This window comes from Echiichthys vipera (assembly GCF_963691815.1).
Source record: "Echiichthys vipera genome assembly, chromosome: 23".
Classification (NCBI taxonomy): Eukaryota; Metazoa; Chordata; class Actinopteri; order Perciformes; family Trachinidae; genus Echiichthys; species Echiichthys vipera.
The window spans coordinates 6,167,578-6,189,066 of NC_139848.1; the positions used below are offsets into that span (position 1 = coordinate 6,167,578).

General features: G+C 44.1%; 1 protein-coding gene across 2 annotated transcripts in view; it reads right to left on the reverse strand.

The window, feature by feature from the left end:
* Nucleotides 1-21,489, reverse strand: part of LOC310964606 (histone deacetylase 4-like) — a 53,563-nt gene that overhangs the window by 11,743 nt on the left and 20,331 nt on the right. For both annotated transcript variants that reach the window (XM_083937795.1, XM_083937796.1), the window contains exons 4-12: nt 18,238-18,548; nt 13,569-13,719; nt 12,256-12,379; nt 10,878-10,996; nt 4,362-4,490; nt 4,143-4,252; nt 3,358-3,492; nt 3,031-3,223; nt 685-908 (exon numbers count right to left, since the gene is read on the reverse strand). In XM_083937795.1, the coding sequence (XP_083793921.1) occupies nt 685-908; nt 3,031-3,223; nt 3,358-3,492; nt 4,143-4,252; nt 4,362-4,490; nt 10,878-10,996; nt 12,256-12,379; nt 13,569-13,719; nt 18,238-18,548 (1,496 nt within the window). The remainder of the gene's footprint in view (nt 1-684; nt 909-3,030; nt 3,224-3,357; nt 3,493-4,142; nt 4,253-4,361; nt 4,491-10,877; nt 10,997-12,255; nt 12,380-13,568; nt 13,720-18,237; nt 18,549-21,489) is intronic.

Sequence of the window (21,489 nt, forward strand, 5' to 3'; positions counted from 1 at the left end):
GCGCACAGTTACCTCGCAGTCCGTGGCAACTGTCTCGGCCACAGTCACAGAGATGTGGATGCAAACACACACACACACACACACACACACACACACACACACACACACACACACACACACTCACACACACTCACACACACACACACACACACACACACTGCTATGCATGTTAACCCATACCTGCCTCCGCCTACTTGCAAACAAAAATACTACAGAGAGAAAAAAAGAATAAAATCAAGGACTTCACAGACTTCCACAGCTAACACGTTATTGGCTGTGTTACTGGCTGCCGCCTACACAAACAACTACACTACAGCTGCTGTGCTGGCCCACGGTGGCTTACAGCTCTAATTAATTACCGGCTTATTTGAATGTGATGCCAGATCTGTGGCCCCTTCCGTCACCTGCCTCCATTAATACAACTACTCAATGATAATTACACGAAAAAAGCATGATTTGCTTTCAAACAGGATGACGGTAGTATAGAAAATACTGCAGATTCCTCTGTAAAATGCACACTGTTCTTGTTTAAGATGTGTTGTTTTCCAGCCTGACAGTTTCATGATGCCCATGTACAGAAAGGTCTTCCTGTTTTTGATATTTTAAAGCTTTAACAACAACAACGTGGCAACAGAAAGTAGAGGATAAGGTAAAAAGGTAGCATCAAGTGTCTCCGCCCCTCACCTTGTTGAGGTGGAGCTGCTGCTGCTGAAACTGCTGCTTGTGCTTCTCCAGGAACTGCTGGTGCTGCTGCTGGACCACCAGCTGCTGCAGGGCCAGGGCTTGGGCATGAGCCTGTGCAGCGCTCCCTTGAGGCAGAGGCGCCGACTGGGTCCTCCCCAGGGGCCGGTGCTGCCGCTGCAGCTTGGCCATGGATGCAGCCGGTGACATAGACAGGCCGCTTACACCTTGGGACACAAACAAGGAAGATTTTAGTCACAAGAGGAGGTGAAACCTGAGAGCAGAGAGCGTAAACTTGCGTGCATTAGGAGAGCTTTCTCCATGTGGCGTCTAGGAGAAAGCTCACTTCTCAAGGAAAGAAGAACAGAGAATGCATTGTTTGATTCTAACACGGCTGCGTGTTTCATGTTGTATGACACAGAGGCGTTCGTCCTTTGTACTACAGAGTGACAGTACTGCTCCAACACGGTGCATCCATCTCTTTGTTTGCAAGTAAACATCCAGGTTTTTTATTCAAAGATTTTCCATTCTTTGAGTTTTTGTAATGAAATCGTACTTTGACTGTTGCATCATGAACTACAAAAAGAAGGACTGAGTCTAAACCTGCAAAGAAAGAAAACGGAGGTGTTTTGATGATGACCTGACTTCAAAAAGCTGAACCTTATGAAGTATTTAGAGTCTGTGTCATTATGATGCATAGGTGTGTGTCTGCAGGGTTTGTTTTTTTGCGTCTGCTTTGAAGAAATGGGACTTTTTCACAACAGCTGCCACATTTTTCCAGATTGAAAATTGGAAGCAAAGACTGTTTAGTGTGGTTGTTCAGACGGGACTAAGGTTGTCAAAAGAATCAATACTTTTACATTACGACATGTTTGAACATTACCACATTTGAGGCTAAAAGAAGCAGATCTGAAAAACAGGGAGTAGAGAATTATTATCTATTTATTTATTTCATTTTGTTTTATATGTTTATATTTATATTTGATGCCCCTTTTAATCGAAATGAGTGGCTGAGAACGCATGGATGGATATGTACGCGTGAACGTGTCCGGAGCAAATATGCAGTGAATACATACAGTGGTGTCTTCATATCATATTTGATTTAAGTTTGTGTGTTTGTGTGTGTTTATTTGTGTGTGTTTATTCGTCTCAATAAAAGGAGAATAAAAAAAAGCAGCTCTACAATCAGATTTTCGACCAAAGGCTGCACAGATGAAACAACAGGGAAGAAACTCAACTGTGTGTTTAATAGAGGGACTGTATTACTGGACATAAAGGAACAAAAATGCAATACTAGAGTTGATAGAGTTGTTGAAGTTTAAAATTCTGCTATGGTGACAACCTTAGTCTGGAGAGGTGACTGTATATCATCTGTTGGAGCCTCGTCAGACCACAGTGACAAAGACCCGGACCTTTGTAAGCTGCACTGATGAGACTTCAAAGATGAATCTATGATGTGTTCACATCCACAAACGGATTCCTCTTTTCCCTCTTATTGGTGTTGGACCTGAGATTAGTGAGCAGATGTATTTGTGAACCACATAAAAAGTGCCATCTGTGCTGCCATACTGCCTTTCCTTTACTGTGATGATACTAGCAGGGGGAAAAGTGAACAGATTATTCAATTTACACTGTATCATCCGGGTGTGAGGAGAAAGCAGCCTCGATCAACAGTGAGATGAAGTGAGACGCTTGAAAATCAGAGAAAACGACTTCACAACCGGAGTGTTTTTCAAATTCTTTCTGATAAAAAAGAGCTTTCTCATGCTTCCACGCGGCAAAGTGGAGGAGTTAGAAGGAAGCTGATACGAAGCGTCGTCCTTGAATGTGGAGAGGCTTTATTGACGGCTGGGAACTTTCTCTTGTCTGAGCCGAGAAGTACATGACTGCATCTGGGCTGTTAAAAATCCTCGGCTCTCGGCCTGTGTGTGGGCGTGCACACGTCCTTGTCTGTAGGTTTTTTGTGCGTGGTTGCGCATATGCGTGCGTCTGTACGTGCGTCATTGCCCATTCACTGATAGTGCCACCGCTGAAAATAGCAGCAAAGTGGTAGTCAATGAATGAGTTGATGGGAAAATACGCACAATGCAACCATGTCACACTCTCATAGCGCACCCTGACATATGAAAGGAGCTCATTAGTTTGAGCTAGTGAATGGACGTCTGTCAGTGTGAGGGGGCACACTGTGTACCATGGACACATCTCAAACCTCAATACTCTAACTTTCAGTCAGAGTTGAATCAGGTGATTTGCCGTTTTTCCTCTTATTACCATCAATTTTGCCAAAATTACCACCACAAATAGTGCTACCGCTACCGTTTATGTCTATATATCCATTACTACTCCTACCTGTCACCAGGGGGCTCTGTGCCGGGCTCTGCTCCATGAGCACCATGTGTTGAAGCAGTGGACTGTGTGCACCATGAGCGCCTGTTCCCGCTCCTGCTTCAGCCAGGTAGGGGGTCAAGTGGCCGCCGGAGAGGAAGGGAGGGCTGAGGGAGAGGGCCGGCTGCAGACCTCCATCCTGCTGGGCTGAGGTCACCTTGGAAAGCGGGAGAGAGAACAAGGAGGGCTGCGTTTGAATAAATGCTCACAGTACACTCCAGATAAACCAATTCACAGATAAATAGTCTGCAAGTCATTGCGCCAGCTTGGCAGCAGTTTCCTCTCTCTTACATTGGAAGCAGCAGTGGCCGTGGCAGTGGCGGGCAGCCCCAGGGTGATGTTGGGTAAGGATGGCGAAGTGTAGAGGGACAGCTGGTTAACGGAGCCGCGCTCAGCACCGCTGCACAGCCTCTGGGCCAGAGATGCCTGGGAAGCACATTTAAATGATTAATCTGAGTTTGAGCCCTGTGAAAAGAACAGCACAAACACTGCAGCTGTGGATGTCCACACATGGGGAAAGCGCTACGATATAAGATCGTCATGGCCATCAGCCTCCTCCACGCCGCCTGAGTGCCTCTAATGGCTGCCACAAATAGCATCTTGCCAGCTCCTCGGCTGTCTTCCTCCTCTGCAGACCCATCATCTGAACATCCCTCACTCAGAGCCTTATAGGCGGCTAAGTTTACAAGCTAATAACAAGCACCTGTAGACCAGCACCCACACAGAAAAGCAAGGCCACTCTGACAGCAAAAGGCTTTTTTTGTGTTGTGATACATAACCTTTAAATGTTGTTTTCGTTATACGTTAAAGTATTTAGTGTTTCCAAACAATTTTATTTGCAGCAGGGGAGAAAATAATAAGCATCTGCAAATATTTACGAGTGGCAATATAGAGTGTTAGAGAACTGCTGTTAAGAATAAACTGTATATATTGAACAAAAAGTGCAGGTTTCACATGTGTGTGTGTTAATAACAGCTCAGTAAATCAGATAAATTCATTTATCGGTTTAAGCCTAGGGTGTATGTGTGTGTGTGTGTGTGTGTGTGTGTGTGTCTGTGTGTGTGTGTGTGTGTTACCTCCGTGTTGTTGGAGACTGACAGGGTGATGCCGTTCTCATTGGGGATGTTGTTGGAGCTGTTATTCGGGGAGCTTGGGCCTGAGCCGGGGGCGCTGCTACACGCAGAGTCTGAACCACACACAAATCAAAACGTCACAGGAAAATCAATCAGCCTGAAAAAGGAACTTTTCGAGCACCAGACAGCTGTGTGTTTGCGTGTCTGTGTTGTCCCCCCCACCTGCCATGTCGAGCGAGCGTTTCTTGGCGGTGGTGATGGGGCTGTCCCTGCGACGCAGCAGCGGACTGCTCCTCCGCTCGCTCACCTTCTGCTTCAGCCTGGAGCGCAGCTTCAGGTTGGGCTCCGAGGCTGTGAGAAAGGATGGGGAAAGACCAACACAACATCATGATTGATTTATTCAGTCACAGTCTGAATGCTGAACTGATACAATATATGGTGGAGTTAACATAAAAAGGAAGTAAAAGTTTGACTCTGCAGTTTCATCCTCGACCACGCCATCATGCAGATACAGTTGAGGAAAGTAGCAGGGCGCAATAGTGACAACTTCTACCTCTGTTTAGTCATTTTTGCTAGTTTTTCCAGTCGTTAACCAACATTACACCATTTACCATCCGCAGAAACTGTGCAATCCGACATAATCATGCATATTTTTACTTTCTGACGGCCCTTGAATGCATCATCTGTGCCGAACACTTCAACATAACAAACTCTAAAGTTAAAATAGTGATATTTTATCAATATCACTGTATTCTACATCCAGATCCTGTGAATAAAACACAGTTAACTCTGGGAAGCAATGAGGGCTGCAGGCTATTTACAGAGCACAGAGATTATGAGTTTATAAAGTGTAAATAGCTCAATATGTATACCATGTTAGCATGTTTCCACCATTATTGCTTACACTTCTATACATAGATTCCATCTTTTCTCTAATTTTATATTCAACCAGCTTTTTCTCATTTTTCATGATTTATGGCATCATAACTATGTTATACTGCACCAAAAGATACTTTTCCTTACTTCCAACAATGATTGTGCTGCAGAAAAATGAGCCCACATGGAGTAAATATGGGACAGGAGTGAAAGAAATCTCACCTCATCATAATTTGTCGCAACATATTTACAAAAAAACATCTAAATTCTGGGATTTCCTGAATGTAAATGATGATTTGGAGTGAACCTCTCCAACGAGGCGAAATGTCGCCTCACATAATGACTGTTAATGAGGAGCCACACCTGCGTCTGATGATCTGCTGCACTTTTAACGAGGCGTGTTGCTGCTTCTTGTCGCAGCCTGACAGAGGTCAGGAGCGGCCGTGTGTACAAACTGAATTCATCGTTGACTTTTTGAGACGCTACTCTGCACCGTGGCGTGCCGTTCCAACTATTAAATCACAGCATCGTCATGTACGCGCATCCCCTCTAGCTGGCGGGTTTTTCATCCTCGCCAGCTCCGGCTCAGACGCCAACCCCCCTGTCGGGCCTCCTTGATGTCAAACAGATAACTGTGCATCTTTGGACGAATCAATCCAAAGGGTGGGAGAGTTACCTGAGCTACAGTCTCACAGGCTTTCAGCTTAAACTGGGAGCTCCACGCATTGATCTGTTGTGGAGCGCCTTCCACAGAGCCGCTCTGTTATGAAACCTGTTTGGGAGACAAACGCTTCTCATTTACCGCGCCGTTCCTCCCTCCTATTTGTAAGTGCTCTCTGAACATGCCAGATTCCCAACGACATTGCGGCTAAAGAGCAATTAGCTCCAATTTGGGAGCCATGTCTGATTGCCTACAGGCCTTTTGGTCTTTTGTGAACGCTGTCAAAGTGTTGTCAATGGAGACAGGGAGAAGGGAACAGCATGTCACCTTGGCTCCAGACATTAGGCTAATGCTCTGTTTACACTGCCCTGCCAATCAGCAGCCTTGGATAATTTCACTATTCATTATCTAATTTTTAATCATCAAAGGAGAGCTAAATCCAACTGTGGTACATCACTAACCCCGATTATGACATAACCAGATTAATCTGCTACTACAATTTTGACTGCGGGGACGGATATACTGAAACTTCCGATGGAGCAAACTTCCCTGAAAAAATGTCCTTTAGGGAAACATTCAGCAAACACTTTTCCCGTTCACAGTGTCAGGCAAAAATAAATGTGTGGACAAGAGTGTGAACTTCTAGGTGTGAAGGTACAGCAGCACAAAGTGGGAGGGAGAGCTCAGTCAGTCCAGATGGAGTCAAACCAATTAATGTTGGTGGGAGTTTGTGGAGCCAATTTACGTCAAATGAGGCTCCCTGTCCTTCAAATTTGTTTTTCAGATCATCTGAAACATGAAGATGATTGTGCAAGAGAGAATGACAAGGGCCTCAAAAATCTAGGTCGACCGGTTATAGTGGACATTTAGCCAAGGCCAAGGCCAAACAAGGCCAAGGTGCAATAAATAATAAGACCTTTAGACGTCTTTTTTACTGAACAAAACGTGCAGTGTTGCCCTACAAAGACAGGTAAAAGTGATTTAATTGATCATTTTTCTCCTACAATTGAAAAACAAGTCCTGCTAAAAGCTTATATTTAGCTTTAGTGGTTTTAATTGTCCCAATACGGCGTATCTGATCTAGTCTGACATTTACTCATTTCATCGGGAAGGGCGATATTTATCCTAAAAAGCATAAGATAAAGTTTTACAAATTGCTATACACTTTTAGCAACAGTGTGTAGCCTCAAAGCTTTTGTAATAATATGAATAGCTTGCAAAATCAAAAGATTATAGTTCAAGAGGACAGTTTTCATACAACACATCATCCTTAATTCACTCCAAATGTCTCATTCTCAAAATGATTCCAATGCATGAATCACTTTGTCTTCATGTAAAGTGCACGAAAGAGCAAAATATGAAACGCTACATATCGTCACATCGCACGGCCCTACTTGAGAATATCTCTGCTGCTATTCATCAATCCCATGCACGCAGCACAATGCGTCCTGCAGGGGTATTGAGGCCGTGTCCCCTGCATGCACTGTGCGTTCCTCCATAAAATGCACTTTTGATTCACATGTTGAACAGGATTTTTTTAGAGGGAGTGGGGGCTCTTTTCATTTTAAAGTTTTGAATGGGTGGTGTCGGGGGATGAATAGTATTTTACTCAAGATTCATGTTTTTGTTTTTCAATGAAATAATTAATTGCTCTATAAAATATTTAAAACTTGATACAGTTCTTACATATAAATGTGTTGAAATGTACGTTTTTTCATTGTATTATTTTGCATGGATGCCTACGACACAACAAAATGTCTCTATTTATATTTGGATATGATACAGTTCATTTAGATTACCCTCTGATTTCAAGTGAATCCCCATATATTCACATAAATGCACATAATTCACATGAATTCCCATGGAAAGTTTAAAATCTGGAACTCTCCAAACTTCCCCAATCATTCATGATATCAGTGCACAGATGGTGCATTGTCGGCATGTTAAAATGTGCCTCACAGCCGAGGTGAAAGGCTGTGCATGTGAGTGACATCTTGCATTCAGACAGCCACATGCTGCTTTGTATTCACGGGGCGGGCTGGACAGTATGGTTATAAAGCGACGCCATGCACAGTGGCGCTCTGCCTATGTGCTATTGTATCGATGTGAAGGACTGGCTGCCCCAGATAGGCGACAATAAAACACATTTGCTCATCAGTGAAAAGACAGGAACAGTGTGCCTTGCTCTGAGCGCAGTGAGTCAGAGGGCCTCCAACTTTCCCACCACCGTCTGCATCTCTGGGAGGCATTCATGTGTAAGTGAGAACATGCTACAGACAGGCCATATTGTATGTTCTTGTGACACTCACTGACCCCTTATTGTTTACTGTACAAGAAGAGCTCATGGTTTTAGGGGCTCGGGTTTTCAGCAAGCAACTTTTTTTCCACCGAACATTTAGATTTTTTTATACTTTTCGACGTATTTATGCTCTAATTATCTCTCCGTACAGGCGTTTTTAAAAGGATGCAGCAGGTAACTCACTAGCGTGACTGTCATTGAGATGAGCCTCACCCTGTATCGTTCACTTTGCACACACCTTATCAGAGCTGTATCCAATTGCCGCCATAAACCATTTTGACATTAATCTGTTGTCCTGCTGCTCTCATTGTGCGGTGGATAAGAGTGTCAGCTACACTACATTTTTTTAATGTAAAAGAGGAGATGGGAGATGCACAAAAGAGCGCTGTTGCTCCCTTTGACCGTTGCTGGGAGCCCGGGGTGCCAGTCCTCTACTTTATGGCCAGGCGGTGATATAAAAGAGCCTCTAACCTCTCCCGAGCTGGCATTACCATAAGTAAACCCCGCAAAGCACGTCATCGCTATGGGCAAATATCAGGGTGGCACAGGTTCTCTCCTCTCCCGGCAGGCGAACACAAGCAGCAGCCTTATAGCAATCAAGGGGACGAACTGACACTCGGGGGGCGATCTTTTCAGTCCCCCGCCATCCTCCACACCTTTTTTTTCTTTCTCTGTATGAAGTTTTCATGGCATCATCTTTCCACTTGCTGGATTTAGTTTAGTTTGCCGTGCTCCCATCTTCTATTGCTTTGCTTTTAAAAGGAAACCCCTCCATCCTCCACCTCAAATGTTTTTATTGGCAAGAACAAAAAAAAGCGTCTGGAGGTGTTTGAAACGGTCAGTGAAGCCACTAGAAGCAGCTCATCTTCCTCTATCCATCGTCCTGAGTATCGCTGTTCTATCTTCTCGACCTCCCTCCCTTTACGCTCTTCAATTTCTCCTCTTTTCTTTCCCTCTTCCTCCCTTCGTCTTCTTCTCCTCTCCCAGGGTGGAATGCGGCTGTGCGGGCCAGTGTCAACTGTGGTCTATCTGCTGTCGTGGCTAGAAGCCCGAAGTCTCAGAGTCAACAGGGCTGGAACGCTGGCTGTAGCCGCCTGCCGCCGCCGCGCTAAGTGAATAATTGCACTGTAAGACGACCGCTGCTTCACGGCTACACCACCACACACACCACTTGCACTATACACACACACATACACACACATAGCTATACACATGCACACACCTGACAAAAAACGCTGCAAACAGCTGGTTTTACTCTGTGAAGGCTTCTGTACTTTGAGCACCGAAGCCTGAAGACGTTCGATTGCAGGCCACAGAGAAACTTTATTCCAGTGGTGCGTTCTGCAGTGTGTAGCAGCTCTAATTACTTTTGACAAGATTTGTCACCCTTTTAAAAGAAAACACGGCGCTCTATGCAGTGGTACGGTAACTGCTCCAAGCAGCTGTGTTTTTGGGTTCAAGTGCACCCACTCTTTATTCATATAGCGCCCTTTTCCAGACACAAGAGTACAACGTCCTTAAGATAAAGGACAATAAGATAACAGTAAAAGAGAAAGTAAAACTAATTAAAAGCCAATATAAAACCAGATGTCGTTATTACCCTGCCTGCTGGGTTTTTGAAGCTGAAGGTAGTCAATTAACTTCTTGGGAAATACAGCAAATAATTATAAATTATAAATAATCACATGGCTGGGCATAAAAAAAGATGATTAAAAGTTGAAATTAAAGACACTGATTTATTCTCACTGAGTCTCCAGAGTTAACAAACGGCTGCTCCTAAAATGTTTTGTGAAATTTTAATCAGACTCAAAAACCACCCAAGGATTTATAACTTCCCCTTGGACCCAAAATGGGTTGAAATGTACGAGCTGGATGTTTTACAAGCTGATCAGAAAGTGCAACAAATAATAAGTCAAATGGATGGACGCAGACATAAATAAAGGCTTGTCAGTCATGAAAAACAACATAAAAAAGACATCTTTGGAGCATAAACCCAACAGAAGCAGATCAATGCTTACATGTTCTGTATTCATTTTAGGCCCAAAGGTTTCATCCATATTTAATATCACAAAATTATAAGTAACAGAGAAGAGGTCTCATGGGTTAAATGTGTGTGTATCATCAGCACAGCACTGAAAAGAAACACTGCAGTTGTAATCTACTTGACCCAGAGGTATCATGCAGATTGAAAACAATAAAGGGCCCAGAAAAGAGCCCTGGGGAACCCCAAAAGTAATTGTTGCTCTGCTAGATGAGATGTTCCCAACTGACACAGCGCTCAGATATGATCTGTCAGAGCCAGTTAGTTTTAAGATTTAATCATCAAACAAATAAAAAGCAGTGAAATGGTCCAGTAACACAAAATAACACAACAGCAAGCATCAGACGATCAAACAACCTTCAATTTAAAAAGACATGAGCTAATCATGTATATTGCGCTCTCTAAACTCTTGGATAAAAAGAGTAATTTTGATTGTTTTGATGATTATTAAGACTTTCACAGTGTTACTGAACAACAGCTGGTTTAAAAAACAAAAAACAAACACTGAGACCCTGATGAGGGACTATTAAAAACGAATAAAACATCAGGTGCTTTAATGTTAAAACCTCCCTCACTCTATTGAACTCTTGAACCACCTACACTTCTACTCTCTCCAACACTCTCATGTGGGGTTTGCTGGGAGACCCCTGACAGCCTAATGTGGATGTGATTAATGGTGCAGAGCTCTGATGCCATCTAAATTATGCTAGACGTGAGTCTGCATAGCGGCTACTGGACGTTACAGTTCCACAGTGTGTGTGTGTGTAATCCTCCCTGAATGTGAGCCTGCATAGAAGCAAATAGACAGCTCTGCATTGCCAAAACTAAGTGTGTAAGCATGTGTGCGTGTGTGTTATGTACCAGTCTTTCGCAGAGGGAAGTCATCCCGGGGGTTGTAGACACCCAGCACAGGGTGGTTATAGGTGGACACACCAGTCTGTGGAGGCGAGCTCTGGTCCAGAGAGCTGTGTTGGGTTTTTCTATAGAGCAAAAAAACAGCATTTAAGGAGCCACCAAGATGACAGAATCATGTGAAACAAGGCCAAACACTCTGAACTTAGTAGACATGTGACTAAATAAGTAACAGAGTAACCAACTTCATGGCCGTCAAAGATCTGTATGATTAAGGCATCATGCAAATCCCTTTGGAAAGGCCGCAGACACGTGCTGCCATCTGTTCTCTGCCTCCAGAATAAGGTGGTGTTTGTAGGCACAGTTAAGCCGAGTTAGCTTAGGCCAAAATGCATTTTCCTGACCAGTGGATGTACACACTTTTCTCTTCCAAAACTGAGGGGGCGGATGAGTCCAATGAGTGGTGAGAGAAAGGAGAAAACGGCCGATATAGAATGAGAAAGTTTGTATCACTTTGAGCTGTTGAGAGTCAACACTGGTGGGTGTTTCACTGGGTCACACATCAAGATTATGTAACATTATTTATTTGGTTATGTATTTGCATTTAACGGCTTGAGTGTTTTTTTATTGTGCCGAATGAAAAACAAAAGCATGGAAATGATGATGATTAAAATACTTTAGGGATATCACAAACCAGCAGGTATGAAAAGTAACATGTACTGCACTTTATACTGTAAACTGTACAGTGAATGAACTTGTTCTTTCCTTGACTTACAACATAATATCTCTAAACCTCCCTCCCGACAGTACACACACTAAAATAGATGGTGTATTTAATTCAGACTTCCTTTCCAAACCACAAAGAAGGAAATAATATAAATGAACAATATAATTTGGTTTGCATAACCGTGTTTCCGTGTTACTCACACAATGAAAGCATGTGACGGCGCAAACAAAGAGGAAACAGCAAGTGTACACACCTGCAAAGGGCTCCAGAGATGCTACAATAAACATTCAAGGCCGAGCCTTCAGCGTAAGAGCCCCTATCATCAAGTTCCAATATCCGGCTCTCGTGTGTATGCGAGCGAGCGTGCACGTGTATTCCCATCTCTGTTTTATAACCCTGTTCAATCTGTCTCTCAGCCACACAGCGAGGCAGGTAAGGAAGAGGGGAAGTCGCTGATAGATTAAGACACAATCCAATACATAATTCAGCTGCTGTCAGAGCGAGAAATACCACCCAACCTTATAATCACCTGCAGGTAGCTTTAACGTATTCTGCTGATTACAATTCTAACAAAGAAACAGCAGCCATGACGTTCAAATTGTCTACTTTTCTCTGTCTCTAGCTATTCAAGCAGCAGCAGCAGCAGCAGCGGTCACTCACCGGTACCAGTAGGGAGCGTCGTTGTGGAGGCCTCCTTGGTTCAGGCTCCTCTGGGCCAGGGCCTTCTTCTTGTTCAGGACAAACTCCTGGAGCCGCATCTTCACCTCAGTACTCGCCACCGCACCTAAGGAGGGAAGAAGAAATTAAGATATACGACGCAAAAAAAGAATCCCACACAAAATGTTTGACATTTGACAAAACTGTAACACGCTGTCAAGACCTTGAAGAAGGTCCGTGAAAAAGAGGCCAAGTTATCATGAGCAGTTGGCCCGTGCTATCTTGTAGTGAGCAGCAATGATCCAAACGTCTCACCATAATTATACTCAATTTTAACTCGACATCCAGTTTTCCCATTTTATGTCCCTTCAGGTAGTTTTATGTATGAAATAAATCAAACCCAAAGAGGAAACTCTGGCTGCAAAAATGTGGCTGCACAGCATGACTCTGTAATGACTGAACCACCAGCGGTTTAGTGAGTTTTAAGAGTTTTTTTTTCTTATTTAATAACAGAAATATTGACAATTTCTACATTTTGGGAGGGCACTTTTGGCTTTATTACATAGTGGATTGTTCAGGTGATGCCTTTATGCAGCGCTGAGACGACTATTTTGATAATAGTTCAATCAAATCCACCAAACATTCTGTGAGAAATGACTTCTCTGTTTTAATAGAATTGCAAATTCATCTTTCGCACACACACACACACACACACACACACACCCTGGACTCGCACGGATGCGGCCTCAATCTGTAACCACTTTCCATATAGTGTGTAAACTGCTCTCAAGGACTCCTGTCCACTCGTTTTCAATGAACTGTTGAGAGACATCCAGCAGGCAGCGGTAATAACTTGGCTTAGCCCCCGCCAAGGCCACCGGCTAATACAGCTCATTTACCACAGTAAATACGCAGGTTCTCCAAGTAAAATGGAAACACAGAGACATGCAAACACACACACACACACACACACACACACACACGCACACACAAATACTGATCTCAACGGTCCTTTCAACCACGGAGCGCTTTGAATTAACAGTCCCTGCTAAGCAGATGCCACCAAACAGGGAAACTAAACTTTTTGTCCATCGTCTGCAGTGTCCATTTACTAATGCGCTCTGACAGCAGGCAGTTTGGGGTTTAAAATGTGATGTTTAACGGACACAGTGGCCGACTGTTTCCCAATATCTTTCCCAACAAGAGGTGGAAAACCTTCCTATCTGAATAAGGTGTCAGACTGAGATACGGTTTAAACCCGAAAAGTGCTACTTCTTGTTGGATATGTGCAAAAAAACCTTTACTTGTCCACTTACTCTCCTGTCCCCTCTCCTTGTTCTTGAGCAGCAGCAGTTTCTGCTCTCTCTGCTGTTTCTCCAGCTCCTGCTCCAGACGGTGGTTCTCCATCTTCCTCTGGTGCTCCAGCAGCTCCTGCTGGTGCTTCAACGCCAGGAGCTCTTGTTGCTGCTGTGGCGAGAAACATCGGAATCGTGTCAGCAAAAATATATTCAACAGACACTCCTTGAGCCCTCTTGGCTGTGAGATAAGATCACTTCATGAAGATAACGTGTTTTCTGATCTAAATGTAATTAATTCGTTACTTCCTCTTCCTTTAAAACATCGATTTACATTCCACTCCTGGTCTGCTTGAGTTGCCATCTGAAATAATTAAGTCTGACAGCTGTTTGACGCAATAAAATAAAACCTTTGTAATTCTATAAAAACCTCAGGCCACGAGCTTAAGCTGTTAAATAAATATAAACAATTTAACTGTGGATGCGGCTTTAGAAACACACATAGTCCAATCTGCTCACTTCCTAATCACTCCAGAAAAGACAGAGGGGGGCATCTGTTAAATGCTCTCAGTGTAGAAATCTGCCTTCCTCAGGTCTTTATACTGAAAGAACAAACCCAACTGTGCCTCTCAGGTTGTCCTGTAACCAAAGGGTCAAAAAGAAAATGGACATAAAAGCCAAAAAGTGCTCACGAACGCCTCTTCGTGTGAAGAGTGTCCTTAGATGAGACCCGAGACTCACAGTGAGTCACTGTGGATAAGAGCATCAATTAAATGCTGCAAATGCACACTGAAAGCTGCTTTCACCTTCTTCTGAGCTTTAATACATCTCTCCGACCTAAGGCACCAAATCAAGAATGCCAATTACTCTTAAATGTCTCTGTAATATACAATAAATAGGCAAGCTGTCTGTGCTGCAGTCAGCCAGCTCCATAATGACCTCTTTCTGATGTGCCAAGGAGCCGCCGCTCTGCCCGCTTCTTCCCCTTATCATCACAAACCCAATGGCAATATTTGATCAGTTTACTGTGACTGTGTGTAATCAACTTCTGATGACGCTTTTTAAACGCAGTAAATAGACGCTCAGTAGCCGGGACATGCTCTTGTGTTTACCGTGAGGGTGAGTCAAATGTTGGAGTCGAGTCTGTGAATAAATTAGCGGCTGAAGGTGAGAGGAAGGTGAGGAGGGGCTCGTGAGAAAAGCACATCGGCTCTCTGGCCCGCTTCCAGCCCGGAGCCTCCGTCCTTTTTTTTTTTTTTTTTGTCTTTCAATCAACATTGGGGATAAGGGATTGAGTGGGCGGGAAGGCTCAAAGTAACCTCCTCGCCCACATACACACACACAAACACACACCCAAAACCCCTGTGGCTCAACAGACCAGAGAACACACAGCATTTGTCTTTTGACTGCGAGGAGCTTCATGATAGCTCTCACTCTATGAGGGTTCCCTGTTGTCAACATGCAAGAACTGTGTGTGTTTGCAGACATTTGGGTGAGTGTGTGTGGCTGCCCCTAATGTGGAAGCGGACTGGGCATGCGTGTGACTGTGTGTTTGCTGACATTTGAGAGGATGTGTATGTTTTAATGCCTGTATGCCAGTGCGTGTGTGTATACACAGGGGCTGTGAATGGGGCTGATTGAGGACGGGCCTCCCTGCTCCGGCTGTGCGTCACTGGCCTCCACCTGAGTGGTCCTGCAGCCCCACCACAGGCCAGACAGCCCTTCAGACAGCATCACTCATCCCTCTACATCACAGGATGACCCAAAAGAGTCGCCTCAACGGTCCGACAAGAGGAAAAGCACAGTGGGTACTATAGTCCATAAATACTATTGACCTGCAGGAGCAAAGTACAACGTGAGATGTGCCTGAAGCATCTGCAAAAAAGGCCTTTTCATTACAGATGATCTACGGCACAGGGAAGAAGGGAGAAAAGGAGGGAGGCAGGAAACGAAAAAACAGAAAGGAAGAGAGGAAGGGCATAAAAAACACTGAGGAAAGAAGAGAGGAAAGGATAAAAGAGCAACTGAAGAGACAGAAAGGAAGGAAGGGTGGGTGGAAAGAAGAACGTGTGGAAATGAGGACGGGAAGGAAGAGGAAAGAAAAAAAAGAGCATTTGAGACACGATAGAAAGAAGAACGACAATAAAGATGACAGGAAGAAATTAAGGAAAAGGAGATGGAAGACATGAAAGGTGGCCGGAAAAGAGGAAAGAAGGGAAAGGAAGGGAAATATGAAAGAAGGAAACAGGAATATAGTAAGAAAAAAGGAAGGAGAGAAGGAAGCAAAGAAAGAAGGAACAAAGGAAGGAAGGGAGAAGGTGAAAGGAAACAGAAAGACAGTAAAGAAGAAAGAGAGGAAAGGAAGATAAAAGGACAAAGGAAAAGAAGAAAAAGAGGAAAGAAACAGGAAAACAAGGGAGACACGATAGAAGGAAGAAAGACAATAAAGATGACAGAAAGAAATGAAGGAAGAGGACATGGAAGACATGAAAGGAGGCAGAAAAAGAGGAAAGAAGGGAAACAGGAGGATAGGGAAAAAAGAGGAAGGAACACAGGAAGGAAGGGAGAAGATGAAAGAAAACAAAAAGACAGTAAAGACGGAAGAGAGGAAAAAAACAAGAAAACAGAAGGAAGAAAGAAGACAAGATGACAGGAATAAATGAATGAAAAGGAAGACATGAAAAGAGGAAAGAAGGGAGAGGAAGGGGAATATGAAAGAAGGAAACAGGAGGATAGTAAGAAAAAAGGAAGGAATTGAGGAGAGAAGGAAGCAAAGAAAGAAGGAACAAAGGAAGGAAGGGAGAAATGAAAGGAAACAGAAAGACAGTAAAGAAGAAAGAGAGGAAAGAAACAAGAAAACAAGGGAAACACGACAGAAGTAAGACAGAAAAAAGAAGGAAGACAGGAAGGAAGGAAGAAAAAGAGGAAAAGGAGATAGAAGACATGAAAGGAGGCAGGAAAAGAGGAAAGAAGGAAAACAGGAACAAAGTAAAAGAGTAGGAAGAAAAGGAAGGCACAGAAGAAAGGAAACAAAGAAAGAAGACAGGAAGGAGGGAAGGAAAAGGAGATGGAAGATATGAAAGGAGGCAGAAAAAAGGAAAGAAGGAAAACAGGAGGGAAGTAAAAGAGTAGGAAGAGAAGGAAGGAAACAAAGAAAGAAAAGAGGAAAGAAGGAAGGAAAAGGAGATGGAAGATATGAAAGGAGGCAGGAAAAGAGGAAAGAAGGGAAACAGGAAATGAGGAAAAACGTAGGAAGAGAACGAAGGCACAGAAGAAAGGAAACAAAGAAAGAAGACAGGAAGGAAGGAGGGAAGAGAGGAACGCAGCAAAGCAACAGTACGTAAGAAAGAAAGGAATAAAATATGAATGGAGTTGCACATGAGGAGTAAAAATCCTCCCATTCACACTAATGTAACCTGCACATTGTGATCTAATCCCAACATTTCCAGACGTTTTATTCTACGTCCTGAAAAAAGAAGTAGTTCAGCTGAACCTGCGCGTAAAACACATTACAGCGGCAGTAATCTAAAAGAAGAACAAACACTAGAGTACTTTGATATGACATTTCAGCCCCGCGGGAGCGCTGCGTGGCCCCGATGTATTAGAGCTACAGGGTGTGGGCGTGCTGATCTAGATTCACTTTGTATTTCCAGGTCACTACGACGCGGGCGTGCGACCGCCGCTCCTTCTTTTATGTGTCTCGTTCTGCTCAACCACGCGGAGAGCGATCCTGACTCAAAGTGCCGTTCGCGTTGTAGGATTGATCCAGGGAAAGGGTCAAACGCTCGCTCCTTCATGTACAGTTTGTGAGGCTGGGTGCGGATATTTAAAGTAAGGCCGGTGCATAAGGGTCTGGTTATGTAACGCAGCAGCAGCAGCGCAGTAAAAGCTCTGTCTTTCACACATTTTCTGGATCTGAACACCTCCTTACATCGCTTTCATCCGTCCCTGAAGTTGGAGCAAATTAAGCTCCTTCCTCGCTCAGAGGGAAGTGATTTAAACCCGACGGAGCCGAATTGAGTCTGTTAATGAAGAATCCTGTGGCAGACTAAATCACGAGCTGCCTCTGCTTTTGTTTAGTTCAGTTTAAACAGGTTTGAGTTGCGAGGATGCTGCTGGGAACTGGGATTGTCTCCTCTTGGAGGAGCTCAGTAAAAACCTACTCTGGTTCTTTTGTACAACTTTTGTTCGTGTACATTGTTGATGCTGATCTACTCCTTTATTAACTGATGACGCTATCTTCCTTTAAATAAAGGCCGAATATACTCAACTCTGGCCTTTAGGAGGAGGAGGTGGATATGCTGCATATCCACAAATACAAAATGAAGGCCATGTAAGTATGTTAAACAGTTAAAGGCCTGCATTCAAATAAATTTAAAGAACTCTTTATGCAAAATGCTAAACGGCTTTATAGTGTTGGGTCGCTAAAGCTACATTAATACATGCTATCTGATTGGTTGATTATGATTTGAATCAATACCATAAATCTGCAAACTAGTAACTAAAGCTGTCAAATACATGTAGAGGAATAAAAAATGCAATATTTGCTTCCAAACTGTAGTGGAGTAGAAGCATTAAGTAGCAAAGTACCTTGAAATTATACTTTAAGTACAGTGCTTGAGTAAACGTGCTTAACTCCATCCTGCCACTGCTCGCATCCACTGACCCTTCAGCAATGTAAATAATATACCTTAATGTGTTCCTGGAGCTGGGCCTCGTGCTGGCGGGACAGCTGCTCGTGCTGCCGCTGGAACTCGGCGATGAGGATCTGCCGCTGGATCTGCTGCTTCTGCTTCAGGGTCAGCAGCTCCTGCTGCAGCTGCTGCTCTCGCACCGAGGACCCCGCCCCGCCCCCGCCGGCCTGGCCCGTCGACTGCTGACCGGACGGGGAGAGCGAGGACACCTGCTGCTGCTGCTGCTGCTGATGATGATGATCCACGCGCAGGTCCATGGGGATGGCGGCTGGAGGGAGACGCAGGGGCAGCGCCGAGTTGATGTCCACTGCAAGGGAGATGGAGAGAGGCTGAGACAGAGTTGGAATCATGCAGCGCACCTGTGTGTTCTTCGACGTTGGATCAACCCTCTAACTGTTCAATGTGAGGAGACGGGACCAAAACACTGTGAAGCTTAAAAACCCTACAAGACACTTTGGTGTTTAGTTAGTTAGTACAACTACAAGGAGAGGCATTGTTGAGCTGAATGGAACCGAATCAAAGCTCTTGAAAGTGTTATTTAATGCGTGTACCAGCTCAAGGATGCAGATTGAGCGTTATACAGAAGAAACGAAACATCTGCCAACGGTATAAACACCAATTCTGAAGCATGAAAGGATCTCAAAAGTGATTAAAAACTTTGCAATCTTAAAGGTTCCATATTGTAAAGAGCAAGGCTGTCATTAGCATCGATGCTTCAACACTTTTCAACACCACGCTTCAAAACTTTCTCGCTTTTTTATGCAAGTACTGTCACAAAGAGAGAGATTTCACACGGACCGCATTCAGAAACTGCCGTCAGGACAATCATGAATAATAAAACACCTATAAATAGCCATGGGCAACGTAACAGATGTCTGTAATTGAATGGTATTGGCTGTTATTTGACCTGCCATCCCAAACAATCGGTCCAAATCTTTAGTATCTGTCACAACTAATCAATCTGTGCTCTGCATCAGCTGGCGTTTAGCAGCGGTGTGGTGCTCCCAGCAGCTTCAAGTCCACACGTCGCTGACCATCTTCCATTTTTTAAATCAACATGTTTCAACAGCTAACCCTGACCTCTGACCTCTCTGTGAATGAGATGTGGCAGAATCTTCTTACGGGAATAAAGGCATCGATGTCAGTTAAAAAAAAACAGAACGCTGCACACACACACACACACAACCTATTACTGATGCCGCAGTTACACATGAAGCCGGGCGACATCTGACAAAGATTGCATTGACCCGGAAAGGTGCAGGCCTTGAGCCAGGCCAAACCACCCACAAATCACTGCACAGGAAGTCCTCCAATCACGCCGCTTCCTCTCCATTAAATCTGAATAAATAGGAGTCGATTGGCTGATTATTTACCTACATGTTTACAGAGAGCGCGGAGAGAGCCAGATATACTTGCCTGGAACTTTGTCATAATAAAAGGGGCAAACACGCCATCGCTGGCACACTTAATGGTGAGATTATGGAGCCACACGCACGCCCAAACAAACGCGGATACACTCACACAGCCACTTACAGGAGACATGACACAGCCAGCATTATCCAGTGGCACTTGGAAGCACTTATGCCTAAAACCTGGAGAGATTTCTTATGATTATTTTTAGGACGTCACACTTGCACTCCATCCTTGGACAAAAATCACACAAATTGAAGTGTGAAAGTGGCTTTTTAGAAGGCTTAAATGAACATAAATACACGTTAGTTGTCAAACAGCCACTCAGGCCCAATAGGACAAACTGATTTCAAGGGGAGTCTAACAAAAAATCAGACACATCTCTCTTGCTGGATCTGTTTTTATTGGAAAATTGCTGATTTCTTTTCATTTCTCTAAGTTTTGAGACAGGACCAAGTATCCTGCATTTGTCGGGCCGCCTTGATGTGTGATACATCATTCCCTGAGACGTGCCACGTTTGAAAAATAAAGCCTTAAGTGTTTATTGAAGATCCTTTAAATGGATGGTAGATGCAAATTAGAAAGGACTTCTTCTGAACATCCTCCTGAATGCGGAAGAACTGGAGCCAAACGGCTTCACTTGCCTTTAAAAGCCCCATGTCTTCTTTTGTGTTTTTTCCGTGCGGCAGGTGAAACAAACCCTTGCGGCTACTGTCATCCACGCCGTAGAAGAAGAGAGCAACAACATGCAACAGGTCCTTAAGGGCTTCCGTCATGTCGGGGATAACAACAACATGTGAGCCAGTAGTCTGCACGGTCCTCTCATCTGCTAACAATGCGTACAAAGTGGAAATTTGTCCGTTTGTTTCAGCCCCCAGGACATGAGGTTTGACATTTCCCTGTCATAAGATAACTCCTTTCATTCCCCCTTTTCACCTCACACTCTTGCTTTCTTCCACTATTAATTTCCTTCTATGCATAAGGAGCCTCGAGCTTTTTGCCATTTGCGAATCTGACTAACAAGGTACCCAATATTTAATGCGACGCAGTGACGCCCTCACTTTTGGCTGTTCCCTGGCCCTTGCTCATTTCCAGAGACGACGACGGTTACAGGCTGGCAGCTGATGAGACGAGGAGGGGAGGAGAGAGGGGGCTTGTTAGTAAAGTCTGACTCCTACAATCATGAATCATTACGCGGAGAACGTCTGCTTTAGAAACAAAGCACAGAAATAACCCCACTTGTAGAAAACTTCTTTTAACAGCAAGTTTTTTGAACTCACTCTTCTCACTAACGTCTGCTGCAGCTAGGTCACCATTTTACCTGGATCTGCATGAGTCACTGTGCAGTTTGAGATCCTGAGTCTGGCCGGCTATTAAGGAGTCTTGGCTGAAGGCTGAGAGTAGCAAGGACTCCATGTTAAGTCTTCAGGGTCAGTTTCGGGCTGACGTCAAAGGTAAACATGCACTGTGACTGGTGACGTCTGTGTGGGCAAAAAAAACTACATTTTCTTCTCTATTTGTGTCCTTTTTATTCTTATTTAACATCAGTTTCAGCGAGGAGAAGAGCAAGCCAGTCTTTGAACGTCAGAGGTATTGGAAAAGGAAAAGAGAGACAGGACAGGAGAACAGAAAACCGCACTTGTCAAAGCGTCTTGCGGCTCCAATCTTGGCTAATGCAAATCCATAACTCATACGCACACATACGCGTGCACGCACACACTCTCCCCCCCGTACAAAATGTTCCTTCTCCAGATATTGAGTCCCTGACAACACAAACAGCCTCGCGCTCTTATTGATGGTGAAGCACGCAAATGCACAAACGCACCTCGTACGGCGTC